Source organism: Sinohyriopsis cumingii, chromosome 15 (assembly GCF_028554795.1).
Source record: "Sinohyriopsis cumingii isolate HCF-2022 chromosome 15, ASM2855479v2, whole genome shotgun sequence".
NCBI classification, from domain to species: Eukaryota; Metazoa; Mollusca; class Bivalvia; order Unionida; family Unionidae; genus Sinohyriopsis; species Sinohyriopsis cumingii.
Genome location: NC_142975.1, coordinates 29999367 through 30017308, shown reverse-complemented (window position 1 = coordinate 30017308; position 17942 = coordinate 29999367). Strand labels below are relative to the sequence as shown.

Below are 17942 nucleotides of genomic sequence, written 5' to 3'. Positions count from 1 at the left end.
GTAATCTACGAAAAATGTTGATTCCTTGACTTTCATCCATTTTTAAAAATCTAATTAATGATATAAAAATGTTTGACATGTTATATTTCTTTTGTTTTTTTAACTTTATATTAGTCTTACAACAAGCATAAAAATAAGACATCGGTAACTGAAATATATGTTCATACAAGAAATGATATAGTGTAAAAGTAGGCAGAAATAATGCAACATCACTTCCACAGGCATTAATAGGTTTGTTTCTGACAAATTATGTATTATAAGTTTACTAAAACATTTATTTAAAAAAATAATAACAAGGAATCATATTATCTGACCACACATTTAAAGCAATACGAGATTTAACTATTATTTTAATCAAAAGCAGCATGCCTGAGAACAAAGAAAAATAGCAAAACAATTCATGATGTCTGTATTAGAATAGAAATCCCTATTATAAAATCTGTATTCATGGACATTAAATTAGTAGGTATTAAGGGACTGATCAATGACATCTACAAATAATAAGCCACCATCAAAATTTGTGATTTCACAGTATCAGAGACATACATGGCCGACAGACAAACAAAAGGACAAAATCTTGGTTATAATGAATGAATACAAATAAAAATATGCAGTAGATTCAGTCGATTACCTCCTGCCAGCTGTCACTTAAATCGCTTCTGTCCCCAACCCAATATTAAAATAGCTTCTACTGTCCACAAATCCATAGCCTGAAATTATGTTTAAAAATATGCTTCTGTAGGGGGGTAGTGTTTTTTTATTAAAAACGTATCTGATGGTACATCATAATTTTTTTTAATTGCTTCTGTTGTGGGTTGGTTGAAGTTGAAAGTGCCTTCCTCCGGGGGGTATATGTTTTACTGGAACAGCATTTAAGAGACAGTGACTGCAACCTAAAATAATGATGTCACTGACCTTGGAAACTGTGCCCGAACATGTCACACAACACACCCTTTTATGATGATACAGCTATATTATATAGATACTGTATTATATAGATACATTATAATGTGCTACTTGAGAGTACACAAATGTGCCAAACCATACGAGAACGATAGAAAATATGATAAATGCATGTGCATCAAAGGAGAATAAACAATGACTTCTTGTTTGATCTTTTAACTTTAGATGTAATTTATTTTGCTTCATTCATGTGGCAATCATTTCTCAGAACAAAAACAATACTCAGAGCATCACATGATGTTCAATAAATGTAACTGACAACAAGTATCTGAAAACTTGGGGTGGGTTGGTCTGTACTTCTGTGCCAGCTGTTCGGATGTTTTGGGAGGATAATTGTCCACTAAGCCTTCACTATGTTTTTGTCTCAACAACATCATATCCAGACATGTTTTCTTTCTTTAACAACATTTCCAGGCATGTTTTCTTTTTTTCAACAACATTTCCAGGCATGTTTTCTTTCTTTAACATTTCCAGACAAGTTTTCTTTCTTTAACAACATTTCCAGGCATGTTTTCTTTCTTAACAAAAATATTTCCAGATGTTATAATGAAAAATAAAACCTTGATCATTAAAGTTGTTTTCCATGGACACAGGTAAATTAAAATGCCTGAGATACCCCTTGTAAAGTTTCTCTGGTTCCCTGACAAACTGGGTCTTACATGAAACACCAAAATCCAGAACAAATATGGACAAGTCAATATCTTTTCTTGACAGCAACATTCAATTCTTTTACATTTTGACACTGTTCTAAAAGTCTATATCTTATTGCATAAAGGTTGGCAGGTCTGGTAACCAATATAATATTAATTCTAATGGAGAACATGGAACAAATACAGTGGTCACAATAATCATGATCCGTAATTTAATTTAAGCAACTGCTTTTCAATCCTCAGCTTTTGTTTCTTTCCTCAGCAGCCCTTACCTGTTAATAAACCCAGTTTTCCTGAGTTTATATCATCTTTGCAAAAGTGAACAAAACTGTCATGGTCACCTCCAATATTAAGTCCAACGCCTGTGTATTTCAAGTTGATGAAGTGTGCCAAATGAATTTCATCTATTAAAAAAAAAAAGAGTACATACAATATTAGCATTAGAAGAAAAAAATCTGAAGTTTCACAAAATGATTGAAATCTGATGTTTAGTGTACGTGTGTGGGTTTAACACCATTTCTCAGAACATGGCAGTTTACCCGGTATATATAGGGGCCAGTATATTTGGTAGAGGATGAATACAAATGTATTTTGAGGCATTGTAATATGTTTAACTCTAACGCTTAACACTGATTTATAAAAATCTTCATATTAGTCACTTTCATATACATTATAAGATACGGTTTATATATATCGAAGCAACTCCACCTTCATTTACATCTATCACAGTCCTCCAACAGAGATGCTGAAAGGATTTTATCTGAAGTGGGGAGCTCCCCCCTTGTCAAAAATAAGGTAGAACAAACAAGAGGGGAACGAGGAAATGGCCATTGTTGGAAAGTTACCTAGCACTTCAACATCAATATCTCTTTCTTCCAGCTTCTGTGCTCTCCGCTAAAGTCCTACTGAAATCAAAATCTTTAACATATTGTTGATTGCTTCTGAGCTGAATCTGTTCATTACCTGTGTATCAATATTGTTCTGTGCTGACAACCCCCTTTCACAGACTGTTGTCTTAACACATTAACCCCTGGTGATGAGTTTAAGTGGTAGGAGGTAGTAGTCTATTGCTGAGCTCTGTAGTGTCAAGGTCATGTATGATACACTAAAGTGGGTGGTATTATAGAAAGGCAGACAGATGTACAGCTCATTTTTTGGACCAGATTTTTTTTCTACCCAAAATTTGCCTGTGGTCACAATCGGATTTTGTGTTTGGATTTTAGACGTTTTGGTATCACATCTAAGGCAAACGGGAATGAACTGCAAACAGACCGATGAACCTTTGCAAAAAGTAGGATAAGATGGGCATTTGGAATAAAGAGTGGTCTCTATATGAAAATAATGGGTCCATTAAGCAACAAAAAGAAAAAAAAGAACTCCAACTTGGAATAAAGAATGGTCTCTATACAAAAATAATGGGTCCATTAAGCAACAAAAAAAAAAAAAAAAAACTCCAACTTTTACCCTTCTGCTCATGCACAAGCCACACAGCCAATGAAAAATGATGATTCCAACACAACTAGGCAGTATTTTATTGGAAGATCACCTGGAAGTTGGTGTTTTCAGATGTATTCAGAAATAGCTTTCAAAATGTGTTTCCTACTCGAATTTCAGACAAAAAACTACAAAAACCTTCAGGGGTTAATGTGTGAAAGAGCATATCCGTAGCTAGCTTAGCAAGCTGGAAAAGGGTTAGAAGCTCTTCCTTTATGGTCGTTATGTACAATTTTCCACAGCCCACAAGTATTGTCCCTTGGATACTTCTACTCCAAAGTAAGATTTTTTACAAACATAAGCTATGCTATGTTTTACTTTCTTGAATTAATGCTTTACTGACTAATGCCCGTTTTATTATCTGTTCTATAATGCTGTATTTAAAGGTTTCAAATCAATTAATGCTTGTTCAGACAGAGGTATTTTGATCAAATAAATATCTCTAGTACTTGATTTTATTTTTAGATTCTTATTTATTAATTTTATCTTAACGCTTATAGGGCTATATCCTATTGCAGCACAAGATCCCACAGTGCTCAACTGTAGTGAGGAAAACAAGAGAAAATTGCACTCTACTTTTATATTGTCTCAGTTTTAATTCAGCTTGGTATTCTGTCTCTTCTACACACTGAAATACCACTAAAACGGGGGGGGGGGGGTGTCAGACATGTTGTCTGATTTTGTCCATCACTGGACTTGTACTTAACAGCACGTTTTGGTTCAAGATCACTCAATGGCATGCCCAAGATCACTCAATGGCGTGCCCAAGATCACTCAATGGCATGCCCATTAACACTTTCCCAGCTTCAATAATTTGATAAACCTTTGAACTTTAAAAATAAATTGTCATCAACCAGTATTTGAAATCAGCATCTTATGATTTATCATGCTGGGAATCAGCCATTTTGTGTTTTCTAGGTCACTCATATTCTAAAACTTCTTTGATGCAATGTTCAAACTTTGACAGAATCATTATTCCAGAGTTCAATGTGTTAATCAAGTTTAGTTTAACCACAAATGATGTGAAGATGAAGAACCCAGATGCATAAACAGTTATGAAAACAGACATGTTGTGACAAGCGCTATGATACTACTACCAGCATGACTTGTATTGTGACTTTATGGGTGTACAGCTGAATAAAAACTGTATACATGTACTGTGCATAGTAAATTTTCACATGTGCAATTTTAAATTATTGTGCAGGAGTTATTGTTTTTCACTGGTCTTCAAGTGCATGACTTAAGACAAATTTTGTGTGATTTACACTATGCTGCACCTAAGCATCATCTCTGCTCTACCCAAATGGTGTCAAACAAAGTTTGCTGCAAACCCCAAAATTTCTCCTTCTTTCAAGCGTGTGTGTACATGTGCACTTGATGTGAGCCCATGTACTCTTTCTCTGAACAGCAAACAGCCTGTAACTCGTAAGAGCAAAGAACCATGTTGTTTTGAGTTTAACACCATTTCTCAGCCTTCATGATAGCCTCCAAGGAGGAGTGATTAAGGTAGGCCCAGGAGGTAGCAACAGCCTCATGGGATCTAACACATTAAGCCCTGGCGATGAGTTAATGTGGCAGGAGGTTGCAGCCTACTGCAGAGCTCTGTAGTGTCAAGGTCATGCATGTTAGACTAAAGTGGGTGGTATTATACAAAGGTGGACAGATGTAGCTCTACAACGATACCAAATAATCTGGTATTTCTAGTTGCACTACGAAATGAAGAGGGAAAAATGTTATTTTTTTGACATAATTTTTTTCTACCCAAAATTTGCCAGTGTTCAGAATCAGATTTTGTGTTTGGATTTTAGACTTTTTGGTCTCAGATCTAAGGCAAACCAGTATGAACTGCAGACAGACAGATGAACCTTTGCAAAAAGTAGGATAAGATGGGCATTTGAAATAAAGAGTGGTCTCTATACGAAAATAATGGGTCCATTTATCAACAAAATAAAAATTATAAAAACTCTTTTACCCTTCTGCTCCTGTGTGAGCCAAACAGCCAATAAAAAATGATATTTCTAACACAACTAGGCAGTATGTTATTGGAAGATCACCTGGAGGTTGGTGTTTTTGGATGTATTCAGAAATAGCTTTCAAAATGTGTCTCCTACTCGAATTTCAGGCGTCAAAAGGCGCTTCCATGAGAATGGAGTAGAGGCGTCCAAAGATGCTTGCATAAGGTAAAGGGTTAAAGTACGAGAAATAGTGTGTAAAACTATCATTTTGGGGAAGAGTTCGCGTACTTCGTGCAATGATTAGTATTTATCACGTTTCTTTCGATGTTCACAAAATCTGAAGTAAAAGTTATATGCATACTGAAAGTATGTGTTGATTGTTAATTATTCTTGCTGCAGTTGTTCAAACGAATAGGCGTACAAGTGTTAATTATTGGCTAATTATTGGCTATTTACAATTGATAAAGGTACACGGAAATGCATATGAGAAAATTTTAGCAGCATGAAATTTGTACAGACACCATTCATAGACCCTGGAATGCAATGAACCATTTATATGCTTTGTCTTTCTTAACCTAATTTTGCTGTTAATTTTTCCCACTGAATTCAAACACATACTGATATGTGACAAAATTATTGAATAGTTTAAATATGTATGCAATTTTTGCAATGGAATTACATGTATTATGGATTAGCTGCATGCCATGACAGTACGATATCAGACAGTAAGTAAATGGTGTTAATACTCTGTTCGTGCTATATATTAGACAATGAATTCAGACACAATGATCTGTGACAAAATTATTGAATATTTTAAATCTGTGTGCAATTCTTCAATGGAATTACATGCATTATGGATGAAATGCATGCTATGACGGCACTATGTTGATACCCTATTTATGATATAATGTCAACATGTATTATCGGGCAAACCTATAAAAATTAGTAAAACTATTTAACGCAAAGTAATAACCTATAAATATAATATAAGTCCATTATTCTGAATAAGTCTTATTACTGCATTCCATTTAATATTCGTCTGATAATACCCCGATCTTTTATATATTAGACGTGAATACACATATATGTGCCAATGCATTGTTCTCTGAAAATAGTACAATACTGTAAAAAAAAAACGCATTCACGCAACCCCAATATTAATGCGATCCAATTTTCTGGACCCAAATTATCGCGTTATAGCAGAGTTTCACTGTACTATAAAAAAAAGTGTAAAAAGTTTTTGCGGAGATATTGCTGGGCTTTGCCAGTGTTGCAAATTACGATTTATCTTCCATACTGGCAATAAAATATACCATCTGGTGAATTTTTTCCTCCAAATTATTGACTGTTTAAACTTGTATATACAACATTGGGATTGGGGTGAAGAAATTCAGAGGGATCATGAAAAGAAGCCTCAAACTTGATATAAAATGCACTGGAATTTATCTATTGCTAGATAAACAAAATTCTTTGGTCATATTGACAAACCATCTTAACAGTGCACTCTTTTATCATAATCCACTTTTTCTGACATCTAGTGTGATTACTGTATGCTGTGAGATCATGCATAAAATTTTAGGTTCTAAATGAACACAGGCCTATTTTGGAACAAAATTAACTGTTAATTTCATGCTATTTCAGTATATCACATGTACATATTTTGTAGTTGATATTTAGTGGATATGGCATAACATAACAAATACTCTTACAAGCACTTTAACTCATTGCTAATTTGGGGGCTGGAATCGACGCTTACTGAACTGTATTCTTTTTATGATGAGTGGAATTTAAAAGATTATAATATAAATGACAAAAAACTATTTATAGCTTTATTATATTTACTGGAAATGCACTATCTATATACAGGTAAGCATACGACGTACTTTGGTGAAAAAATGCAAATAATTAGGTCAAAAGCATAATGGTTTGCAGTATAATAATTACTAATCATCCCCCACAAACAGTCTACATTAAAATACTTACTTGTGATTTCAAGGTCTATTGTTGGTTCTGAGGAAATCAACGTTTCATTCGAAACTATTTGAAATATTAAGGAAACTGATGCTACTGGTTCACAAATGGAGCCCATGAATATTCCTTGACCTTCTTTTGTGACAAAGGTACTGTCCCTAGATAAGCAGACATTTCCAGGATTAGCTGCAACTGTTACCTCCTGAAAAACAAAAATGTAAACCTGATTTGTCAGAGATTGTGATCTCCTTCAGACAACCTCACTTCTATTATACTAGTCTGTGCAAAACAAATTTTATCTAACAATGAACAGACCCTGAGAAATTGGTCATGTGAATCAACATTTTTAAGCATGATGTAAGTTCATCCCTACACACACATGCAACAGTTTGGAATTAAAGCACAGTGAAAAAATTTAATGAAACTTGAAAACACTGTGCAAGGTAGTTTATAGTGGCCCATTTGTTTCCATAAATCCTCTGGCCTCACATGCAAACATAGCATGATATTCTGCCATTGGCAGAAACAGGTGCTCTTCAAAGAAAAGGAACCTTTTTATCAGTCACATGATGTGTCATATATAAACAGGACACCTGCATGAAGTATTTCATAGATTTTCTGGCATTGCAGCAGAGCAGTAAGAATTTAATAGGTCATTTGTTTGGTATTGTGGTGGTGTTGCAGCCAGCTTAGGACATAGTCCTAACAACAATTGTTAATTTGCTGCATTTTTCCTTTTCCTTTTTGTTTATTTGCAATGGCTAAGGGCAAAGTCCTCTCAATTACCAACCTCAAGTCCAAATTGAAACTTTCGGGTTTTGGCCCAGAAGATATTGCAGCCATCTGCAAGGTTGAGGCAACTTCCTCCAAGTTGAGAGGAGTTTAGAAGTCAAAGAAACAAGGCTAAAAATTATTAAGAGAACAACATTGAAGTCTGTTTGACTAAAATTCAAGAAGTGACAAAACACAAGCCTGTTATGGCAACCTAAAACGATCAAGATGTCAGACAGTTGAAGATATCCAGTTTCAGAGACATAAATAATCTGTTACAGGTAGCAAAATAAATGGGCACTGTTTGATGTTTTCATCATCACTGGTGACTGGTGACTCAGTCTCAAGAGACCATGTGAATAGCACCCTTGGGTGTTGTCTGTCTCTTTGGTGTTGGCATCACCTGCTGTGGCTGTGCAGGCCTATACGCGAGCGACAATCCCTACTGCAGTTGGTGCAGACATACTGGGAAGTCTGAGTTACTGTGGTTGCTGCCACGTTCTTCTTTCTCTCACATTTCTCTGCCGCCAACTGGCCTCTCCTCGCATCAGTGACTGATATGCCCTTGCTTGCTGTCAGTCTCCAGGTGCCTCGGTCCTCTGCCAGCACTTCCCAGCCATTGGGTGAAATGTCGCATGCCTTCATGTCCCTCTTGCACACATCCTTGAAATGGAGTGAGGGGCGGCCGACTCTTCTTGTGCCAGTGGCCAGCTCTCCATATAGGATGTCCTTTGGCAGCCTCCCATCCTCCATGTGTCGGACGTGTCCCAGCCATTGAAGGTGGCGTTTGCTCAGCAGGGAGTACATGCTGGGGGTACTTGCACGCTGCAGGATCTTGCTTTGTGGGACACGGTCTTGCCAGCTGATCTTCAGGATGTGTTTTAAGCACCGTATATGGAAGGAGTTGAGCCGGCGCTCTTGCCTCATGTAGGTACTCCAGGTCTCACTTCCATATAGTACGGTGCTGAGAATGCAGGCCTGGTAGACTTGGACCTTGTTGTGCTCTGTCAGCGCATTGTTTTCCCACACCCTCTTTGTTAGTCATGCCATGATGGTGTTTGCCTTTCCAAGCCTTCTGTCCAGCTCCATATCAAGCAAGAGAGTGTTTCTGATGGTTGACCCCAGGTAGGTAAAGTTGTTGACTGCTTCCAGGGTGACACCGTCAATTTTGATGGAAGGGGCAATGGTGGTATCTTGCACGCTGACATTTGTCTTTTCCAGGCTGATGGTGTGCCCAAACTGCATGCAGGCATCAGTGAAACAGTCTTCCAGTCTCTGGAGGGCTTCCTCGGTGTGGGTCACAATAACAGCATCATCTGCAAAAAGCATCTCCCTGATGAGCACAGCCCTCACTTTGGTCTTCAAGTGCAGTCATGCCAGGTTGAACAGCCTCCTGTTGGACCTGGTGTGTAGATATATGCCATCAGTGGACGAGTCAAAGGCATAGGACAGGAGCAGGGAGAAGATCCCAAAAAGGGTTGGCACCAGCATGCAGCCCTGCTTCACGTCGCTGTTAATTGGGAAGGAGGTTGAGGAGGATCCATCATACAGGACTGTTCCCTTCATATCTCCATGGAAAGAGATTATCATGCTGCGGAGTTTTGGGAGGCAATTGATCTTACTGAGACCAAGTCAAAGGCCTTGGTGAGGTCGATGAACATGTTGAGTGGTTGACCTTGCTCTCTGCTCTTCTCTTGGAGTTGTCATAGGGAGAAGATCATGTCTGTCGTCAACCTGCCTGCTCTGAAGCCGCACTGGGATTCCGGGTACACACAGTCCACCAGCAACTGCAGCCTGTTGTGTATGATGCGGGCATAACACTTTACCAATGATGCTCAGAGCAAGATCCCTCTGTAATTAATACAGTCACTGCAGTCACCCTTGTTTTTGTAAAGGGTCACAATTGTGGCATTGCGCATGTCTTGGGGGGCCTGCTCCTTCCTCCCAGCAGAGGCAAAAGTAGCTCATGCAGTGGTTGAAGCAATGTTGGTTTCCCACGTTTGATAGCTTCGGGCGGGATGGTGTCACTACCTGGTGCTTTGTCGTATCTGGCCATCTGTTGCCCACGGTCTGGGATCAGCTCTCCCATCAGAGATTTCAGGGGAGCAACCCCTTTCACTGTAGGGCCTAGAGCCTTCTTGATGCCACTGTACATACCTTGGATGTTTCTGGACTCCGCACTGTGCTGGATTCCTTCAAACAGTTGTTGCCAGTACTTGTTCATGCACTGTCTAGCGATGCGGTGGGTGTTGCTTTGGGCACTTCTGAGAGCAGCAAGCGTCCATTCATTAGGGCATTTTTTTGTAAGCTATGAAGGCTTTACATTTCTTGTTATTGGTTCCATCCTTGACAGGTGTGTGTTGAACCAGTCCTGGCTGGGTCATTCCTTCTTGCCAAACGTGGACATGGCTGTACTGTAGATGGCACCCTTCATGGCATTCCACTTGGCCGTTGCATCATGCTCTGGTAGGTCCTGGAGAGCCTTGTCCAGGGCGGACACATACTCCTCCACCTTGGAGGGATCGACATCTGCGCAGTTTTTATGGGAGGGCGTTCTTTTGGTTTTGAGCGGTGTAGTGTGTGTGGCTGTAGTCGCACCCTGCTGCTCACGAGGACATGGTCGGAGTCGCAGTCTGCACTGTGGTAGGTTCTGGTGGAGAGGACGCTGTTAAGGGCAGAGCGCCTGGTGATGACTAAGTTGTGTTGGTGCCAGCGATGAGATCTGGGGTGTTTCCATGACACTTTGTGTTGTGGCTTATACTTGAAGAAGGTGTTTGTGACGCACAGGCCATGGTGGGTGCACAGCTCCAGCAGTCTGTGACCATTTTCGTTGGTCTTTCCAGTGTCATGATATCCATGGCAGGTAGGCCATGACTCGTGGTCCGCACCTACTCTGGCATTAAAGTCGCCGAGGAGGAATAGTGGTTCGTGTTTGGGGCATCCTTTGATCTGTTCATCCAGCTGGCCATAGAACTGATCCTTTGTGTCTTCTGAAGACATGAGGGTGGGGGCATAGACACTGATGATGTTGACAGGACCTGCAGCAGTGGTGAGGCAGATGGACAAGGGACACTCAGTGCCCCCTGTGAGAGGTTCGACCGAGGCCAGGAAATTGTTTTTGATAGCAAAGCCCACTCCGTGGTGGCGGGGCTCCTTAGGTTCTCGACCCTTCCAGAACGTGGTGTAGTTTTCCTCTCTGAGGGAGCCACTAGAGGCGAGCCTCGTTTCCTGGAGGGCAGCTGATTTTTAATCTGGTGAGTTCTCTATCGATGATGGCCGTCTTCCTGGTGTCATCCACTTCCCTGAGGTCATTGGAGATGCCTGTGCACATGGTGCGCACATTCCAGCTTGCAAATCGAAGAACTGAGTCTTCTTTATTGGTTTCTTGTTTCTTTTGTCTGGTGTGGAATTTCTGTCTGCTTGTCATGCTGAGCAACACAGTGAGCTCCAGACACCCACTAGAGCAGGCAGACGATGGCAGGTCAACACCTTATTGATCGGGGGCTGCCCAGCTTGAGGCAGGTGGTAGTCAGCCAGTGGGACATGATGATCCCTCCCACCGTCGAAGCTGACTCATGGCACCCCTTTCCTACACCAATCGGGTGGGACTTATAACCCATTGTTTCCTCACTCAGTAGCAAGACTGAAGTGACCTCTCCAGGGCGCAAGCCTGGACATGGAGTACAGAGATCCTGGGCCGCCCAGACATCAGGATCCCCCTCTAGTCCTTGCTGGTGGGGTCCAAAGGAATGCTGAGCATGATATTTGGCACCAGTCTGGATGCAGGAGCTGCTGGAAGGAAACCGTAGTCGACAACCAGCTGCCTTGGGGGCTCCACTCCGGATTTTCTGTCTGGGTTTACTCCCATAGCCTTTCCTTCTCTCGAAGATATCCACAAGGCAGTGGAGCCATCATCCAATGGATGGGACTTGGTGGGTTTTGAATCAGAGTTTCATTCTCCTAGACGAACTGCCTGCCAAGGCAAATGAGCCCAGTCTGCCCACCCAGTTATACTGCCGGGCACTCGGTCGCACCACACAGCAGGGTCTGTGAAAAGAGAGGGCCCCGCGTGAAGGTGCTGTTGTGGACACAATAGTGTAGAAGAGGCCATATGCAAGTAACCTCCTGCCCAGCAGAGTGAGACGTTGGTCTTGCAGCGATCACCACATGGAAAGGAGAGGCTATGAGAGATGCTTCACTTTCCTTTGCCAAGCGGGACGTCAGGCCCAGGCCTCACACACCCCCCTTGATGTTTTACAACCAGATTACAACCACCAGTCTCCCAGCAATACAGATAGTTTGTGGCAGTTACTCAAACTGAAAGTTCCCCAAAAGGAGAACCAATTCTAAATCTTTGGCAGAGCTGATTAATGCTGCATGTACTTCTCTGTGTCCACCACTTGTCAATCAAGAAATCTGGAATGACCTAAGCAAAAGAGTTTATGACAAAGCCTTTATAGATATACAGAACCTTGTTGCTGCAGGCATTATGCCAACTGTCCAATCAGCAGAATTATTAAAGTCTCAGATTGCAATAAATGATGAAGCAAAAACCCTAAATTCTGATGCCATTACTCTCACGAGTCAGGTACTACACCATTTATCACTCAGGTGGTATATGATCTGACCACATTTAAAGAGAAAATATTCCAATCTTTGCAATATGAATGCCACCATAACATCAATGCTTTGGGGGCTGAGGTGAAAATTGGCTAGGTGAGTTAAAAGATATAACACTGGGTTTACAATTGCAAAAGAAAATTATGCCCAGACTTATAAAGGTTTCAATATAGGCCATTTTTATAAGTGCTAGAGGCAGTTGACCCATGAGAGGTCAAAGATTCAATACTAGGGCAAGATTTTAGCCTCCACCCTACAGTGCAAAAAATGCTACAGGTATCAATACCAGAATTCCAACAGAGGCAGAAGATATGCTTATACCAGCCCCCCTCAAATGAGACCCCATATTAAAATCCATATAGGTAAGTTCTGTGGGAAAGCTTAAACACTGTACTGCTATATGGAATAATTTCACTCATGATCCATCAATTTTGCAAACAGTGCACAAAATAGAATTTGATTCCATGCCTTTCCATTCCTCCTTCCAAAATAAATTCTTTGCGATGATCAGAGAACCATTATTACCAATGAAATCAGTGAACTTCTATACAAAGGAGCTTCCATCCCAATGGGAGAATAAATGATTTGTTTTGAACATTTTCATTGTTCCCAAACCTTAAAATTCCAGTCAATTATCAACCTGTAACGATTGAATAGATACGTTCATTATGAACATTTCAAACAAGAAACATTTAAAGTTGTTTTAGATCTCATCCTGAAAAATGATTTCTTTACTTCTATTGATCTGAAGGATGCTTACTTCAGTATTCCAATACACAAAGATTATCAGAAGTTGCTAAAGTTTATTTGGAATGGTCAAATTTTTCAGTTTGTGTGTTTACCTTTTGGGCTTTCTTCTGTTCCAAGGTTGTTTACCAAGATACAGAAACCCATTTATGCATTATTTAGACAGTAGTGCATTAGGTGTTCCTATTATCCCTTTACCTCATAGAGCATAGTTACAAAGTGCAGCACGCTATAAATAGAACACCTGTTACCTAGTCGACTCCATAGGCATACGGTTGCCTGTGAACTGTTAAGCAATGTAGTGTATGTTACGTTTAACAGCAATTTTAACCATTTTACATTTTTGGTACACATCTATTATATGTGGAAAAATGTAAGAGTAAAGTCCGATTGTTATAGCTGTGTAATTATTTTTCATGGAAGAATTTTTTATGTGCTTTAAAATCAAGAGAGAACTCGTTCACCGTCATGTCAGTGAGGCCGTTTAACCAACCATAGCTGCCATTTCTCATACTCGAAATTTACAAGTTTTTCGTCTGCATCTACATCACTAAGTCATCTGAATTTGATAATTTATAAAAACTAATTGCTGCCTACATCAATATCAGAACCTTTACCTAGGTTATTGACTCTTTCATAGTTGTGATTCTAATCGTGAAATCTAAGTACTGAATGAAATCTGCGACCGCCATTTTGGGGAGTGGAGATTATGACCCAGTTACTTCAAATAGCAGATATCAACCACTACATAAACAGTGACCACGTGATCTGATGTAATAGTCATTCACAGAAATGAATGTAGTATCTAACAGGGGGTTTTCCCCAAAGGTGGCGCTACGAAAACCAGCTAAAAATGACTGATGTTTACAGCCGACGTCAAAAGGCGCTTTCATGCGACTTCTGTAGAGGCATTAAAAGGCGCTTCGATGCAAATGGTGAGGAGGTGTCCAAAGACGCTTGCATGAGGTAAAGGGTTTATATTGATGACTCACTGAATATGGATGGTGACTGTCACATTTGTTCACAAAATACATAGACTATGATTGAAAATCTCTCAGTTTTACACGAAATCTAGAAATATCAGTGCTTACTCCATCTCAAGGAATTGTCTTTTTTCTGGTTTTCATACATGCCAACCCCTGGTGAGGAAAAAGTGTAATCCAACTGGACAAAAACACATATCCAAGCCCCACATGGACAAGTGAATATGAAACACATATCCAAGCCCCACATGGACAAGTCAATATGAAACACATATCCAAGCCCCACATGGACAAGTCAATATGAAACACATATCCAAGCCCCACATGGACAAGTCAATACGAAAACACATATCCAAGCCCCACATGGACAAGTAAATATGAAAACACATATCCAAGTCCCACATGGACAAGTAAATATGAAAACACATATCCTAGTCCCACATGGACAAGTAAATATGAAAACACATATCCAAGCCCCACATGGACAAGTAAATATGAGAACAAATATCCAAGCCCCACATGGACAAGTAAATATTAAAACACATATCCAAGCCCCACTTGGACAAAATATTATCTGTATCTGACTGAAACAATTGTCTCCAGTATCCAAAAAGCAAATAAAGCCTTCCCAGGGCAACTAAGTCCATTACTGTGAAGAGATGAGCAGACAACAAAGTCTATTTCTTCTGTCATGCTAAGAGAGTAAATATTTGTGAGAGTCTGTTAAAAGGAACAAGGACTGTTCCTTTACGAATCAGAAAAGGCCTGGATGAGTAACCATCTATCAACAGAGAGAGAGATCCTTCAGACTAATTCGGTGAAGGAGTCATGCTGTATTCAGTTTTGGAAGTACTGCCTGGAGGATGGGAACCACTAAAGACCTATTAAATGAGTTGCAGATGTATTATATCCACCACCCTTGTGAAGCCTCTGGGAGCAGAATCAAGGTCAAATGGAAAAGCCTGAAATGGGAAGACCTCCTGTCTTAAATAAACTGCAGGAACTTTCTATGGGCTGTGGAAGTTAAAGCTCAGCATGGCCTGACGACATTCCTGAACAAGATGATTGATTCCGTCTTGAATCAATCTTCCAAAAGAAACTTGAGGGATGGGACTAGCTGGCTGATCCTCTCTCGCTGAAATATTTGTTAGTGATTCCATTTCAGCACTGGAATGCCACAAATGGTAGTCACCTTTTTCTTCCTTCTATAGCAGGGACAAAGAAGACAAGATGATCAAGGGCATGCCTAGTCTGTCAATCCAAGGGACAAAAACAATGTAATATCAAAGGTGTCACATTTGGAAATGAATGTAAGACTAAATCACTACCAGGTGGTGGCAATCGCTAAGCTCCATATAGGTTGAATGGGAACATCAAAAAAGGAGGTGTAGCCCGTTTCAGACCACTATTAGTGAAAACCCAAAGACTGTCATCATACATTATACTAAGAGATCACACAGTGATTGGTAACTGCTGTACAATGCCAGATACATGGTGTCCAATGCTCAGCAGCTAGTGATAATCGTTCTATTAGTGGTTATCAGCACCCAGTGCCATATGCGAAAACTATGGTATTCTGTGCTCTTGACATATGACAGACCTTCCATAATCATCACAACAGTACTACCTGATATACCCAGTACCCAGTGAAAGACCCACTATGACTTTCACCTGACATATTCCCAGTACACTCGCACCTGGTGCCTATCCCAAGCACTAGGTCACCAGTCACTGATTACCTATTAATGAGTAATCAGATGATGTACTGGACAGCCTCTGTTCACAGAACTCCATCTAACAAGATCTCCTTCAACAATATTCCAGGTCTTTTTGGCAATGCTTACTTTGCACCAGGAAGGCAGAGCTTGCTTTTGGGAGCTGGCAACTTCCCAACACCAGAAGTACCAAGAATTTCTCCTTCTCAGACACCTATGTACCAAGTATTAAGAATCTCTCTTTAGTGGAAGCTGTGGACTCCCTTATTTTAACACCTCTTACCAACAGGACATCAAAGGTTATTTTGATTAATAAGCAAGCCAACATTGGAAGCCTACCTTGGATACTTTTGAGCCTTTTTTTAAAAAAAAAAGATGTCAATACGATGGTTATTTTCTTACAAAGCAAGTCGACCTTGGAAGCCACCTCTGGATTGCTTTAAGTGCACCGATTTTGTTTTGTTTTGTTTTTTAATATACGGATTTCGGCTAAGATCTGGAAACTAACTTTTGTTCCTTTTCACTGGTATTCACTGGAATTTTGAAAATAAATTGAAACAATGGAACAATTTTTAAAATAACACAATATAGTGCTTCATGCACAGACATCGATGACCCAGCTTTGCCCATAAGATCTGGAGAAAATAAAATCATCTGATGAATTCCTGAAGGCCAGAAATAACATGGATGAAATTCTAGTGTACTTTGATCTCAATCCTGGATGGACTGACGATAAGATGAGGGTTAAAAGTGTTTGAACTAGCACTACAAGTGCAGATTTTTTTTATAAATCTGCTTTAGTCCTTTCAGTTTCCACTCCACATTAATTTTTAATGGCTTGAGAAAGCTAAACTAATATCATGCACTGAAAGAATGGATCGTACAAGTGCAGGTGTAGAGTTGGGTTGACAAGATGCTGCTGCAGTGAATTAAAGAGTTTTATCTCAAGTAAACAGTTTTATATTTTTTTAAATAAAATTTCAGTTGGTATGCATTTTCCAAGATGTAATTTTCAAATGATTTAAAAGGTGTCCCACAACTTATAACTCTAAAAAATAATGTATCCCAGAACATACAATGCACAAAAAATTACATTCAAAATTAATTTATGGTGTCCCAATAAATATGGCATCCCATCATATATGGTAAATATGGTAACCACGTCACGTGTCATTCGATCCACCCAGTTTTATTTCATTTTGGTTATTTGTTCATTCCTGATTTTATAATAAAACTATTGAATATAACAAAATGATACAGTTTTTTTTTTTTTAACTTTCTGAATTCTCTCAGAAAAATAAAAGTAGTTTGAGCAAAATTATGGGAAATATCAAAGAGTTTTTCAAAACAGTTAAAAAGATTTTGCAAGGTAAAAAATAACTTAGTCAAAATTCAAGGAGTTTCAAGACAACCCATCCAGTTCAAAGACTTTCAAAGATGCACTAACCATGACAATAGTTAAAGCAATGTTAAGCTAATCCGCTATTAACAGGTTTTGGTGCATTAAACATCATCACATGATACAAGCAAAATTTTGTGGCAGATGGTTGCAAAATATGTATAGGAACTGTATTTCTAGCGTGAATTCTACCAGAGAAATGAATTTTTCACCCCCAATACAACTCCAATTGAGTGACAACTGGTTAAAAGCTATTGAAATTTTGAGCCCACCTGCAATTTTAAAGCAACTGAAAAAATACCAACTGATCTCAATGTATCAAGCTTGGAAGAAAATGCACCTTCACTCCAAGATGGACGGTGCAACTATGATTGTAAAAGATCAGAGATATTTGACATGAACATTACAAAAAATTTTTAAGCAAATCTGAATTTAATTGTAGAAGGTAGGCCACAGGTGTTCATTGTACTTCCAATCTAAGATTCAACTGCACTAGAATGGTTACTTTCATTGAACCTTTTGTACCCTAAGGGAACCGTGAGATAACGCATCGGCCACATAATTTGGTCAGTAGACAAGTCTGAAGTGAAGGTTATCTTGTGGTTTTTTTATTTAATGATTAAGTTTTTGAAGTTTTTCCATTAGTTTCAGTGTGTCTGTTTCTGTTAAAGACT

General features: G+C 39.3%; 1 protein-coding gene across 1 annotated transcript in view; it reads right to left on the bottom strand.

Annotated features, from left to right (window-relative positions):
- The window catches only part of LOC149781478 (uncharacterized), a 430415-nt gene that overhangs the window by 326923 nt on the left and 85550 nt on the right, over positions 1–17942 (bottom strand). The window contains exons 8-9 of the mRNA XM_089934971.1: positions 7046–7235; positions 1886–2017 (exon numbers count right to left, since the gene is read on the bottom strand). Of these exons, the coding sequence (XP_089791097.1) occupies positions 1886–2017; positions 7046–7235 (322 nt within the window). The remainder of the gene's footprint in view (positions 1–1885; positions 2018–7045; positions 7236–17942) is intronic.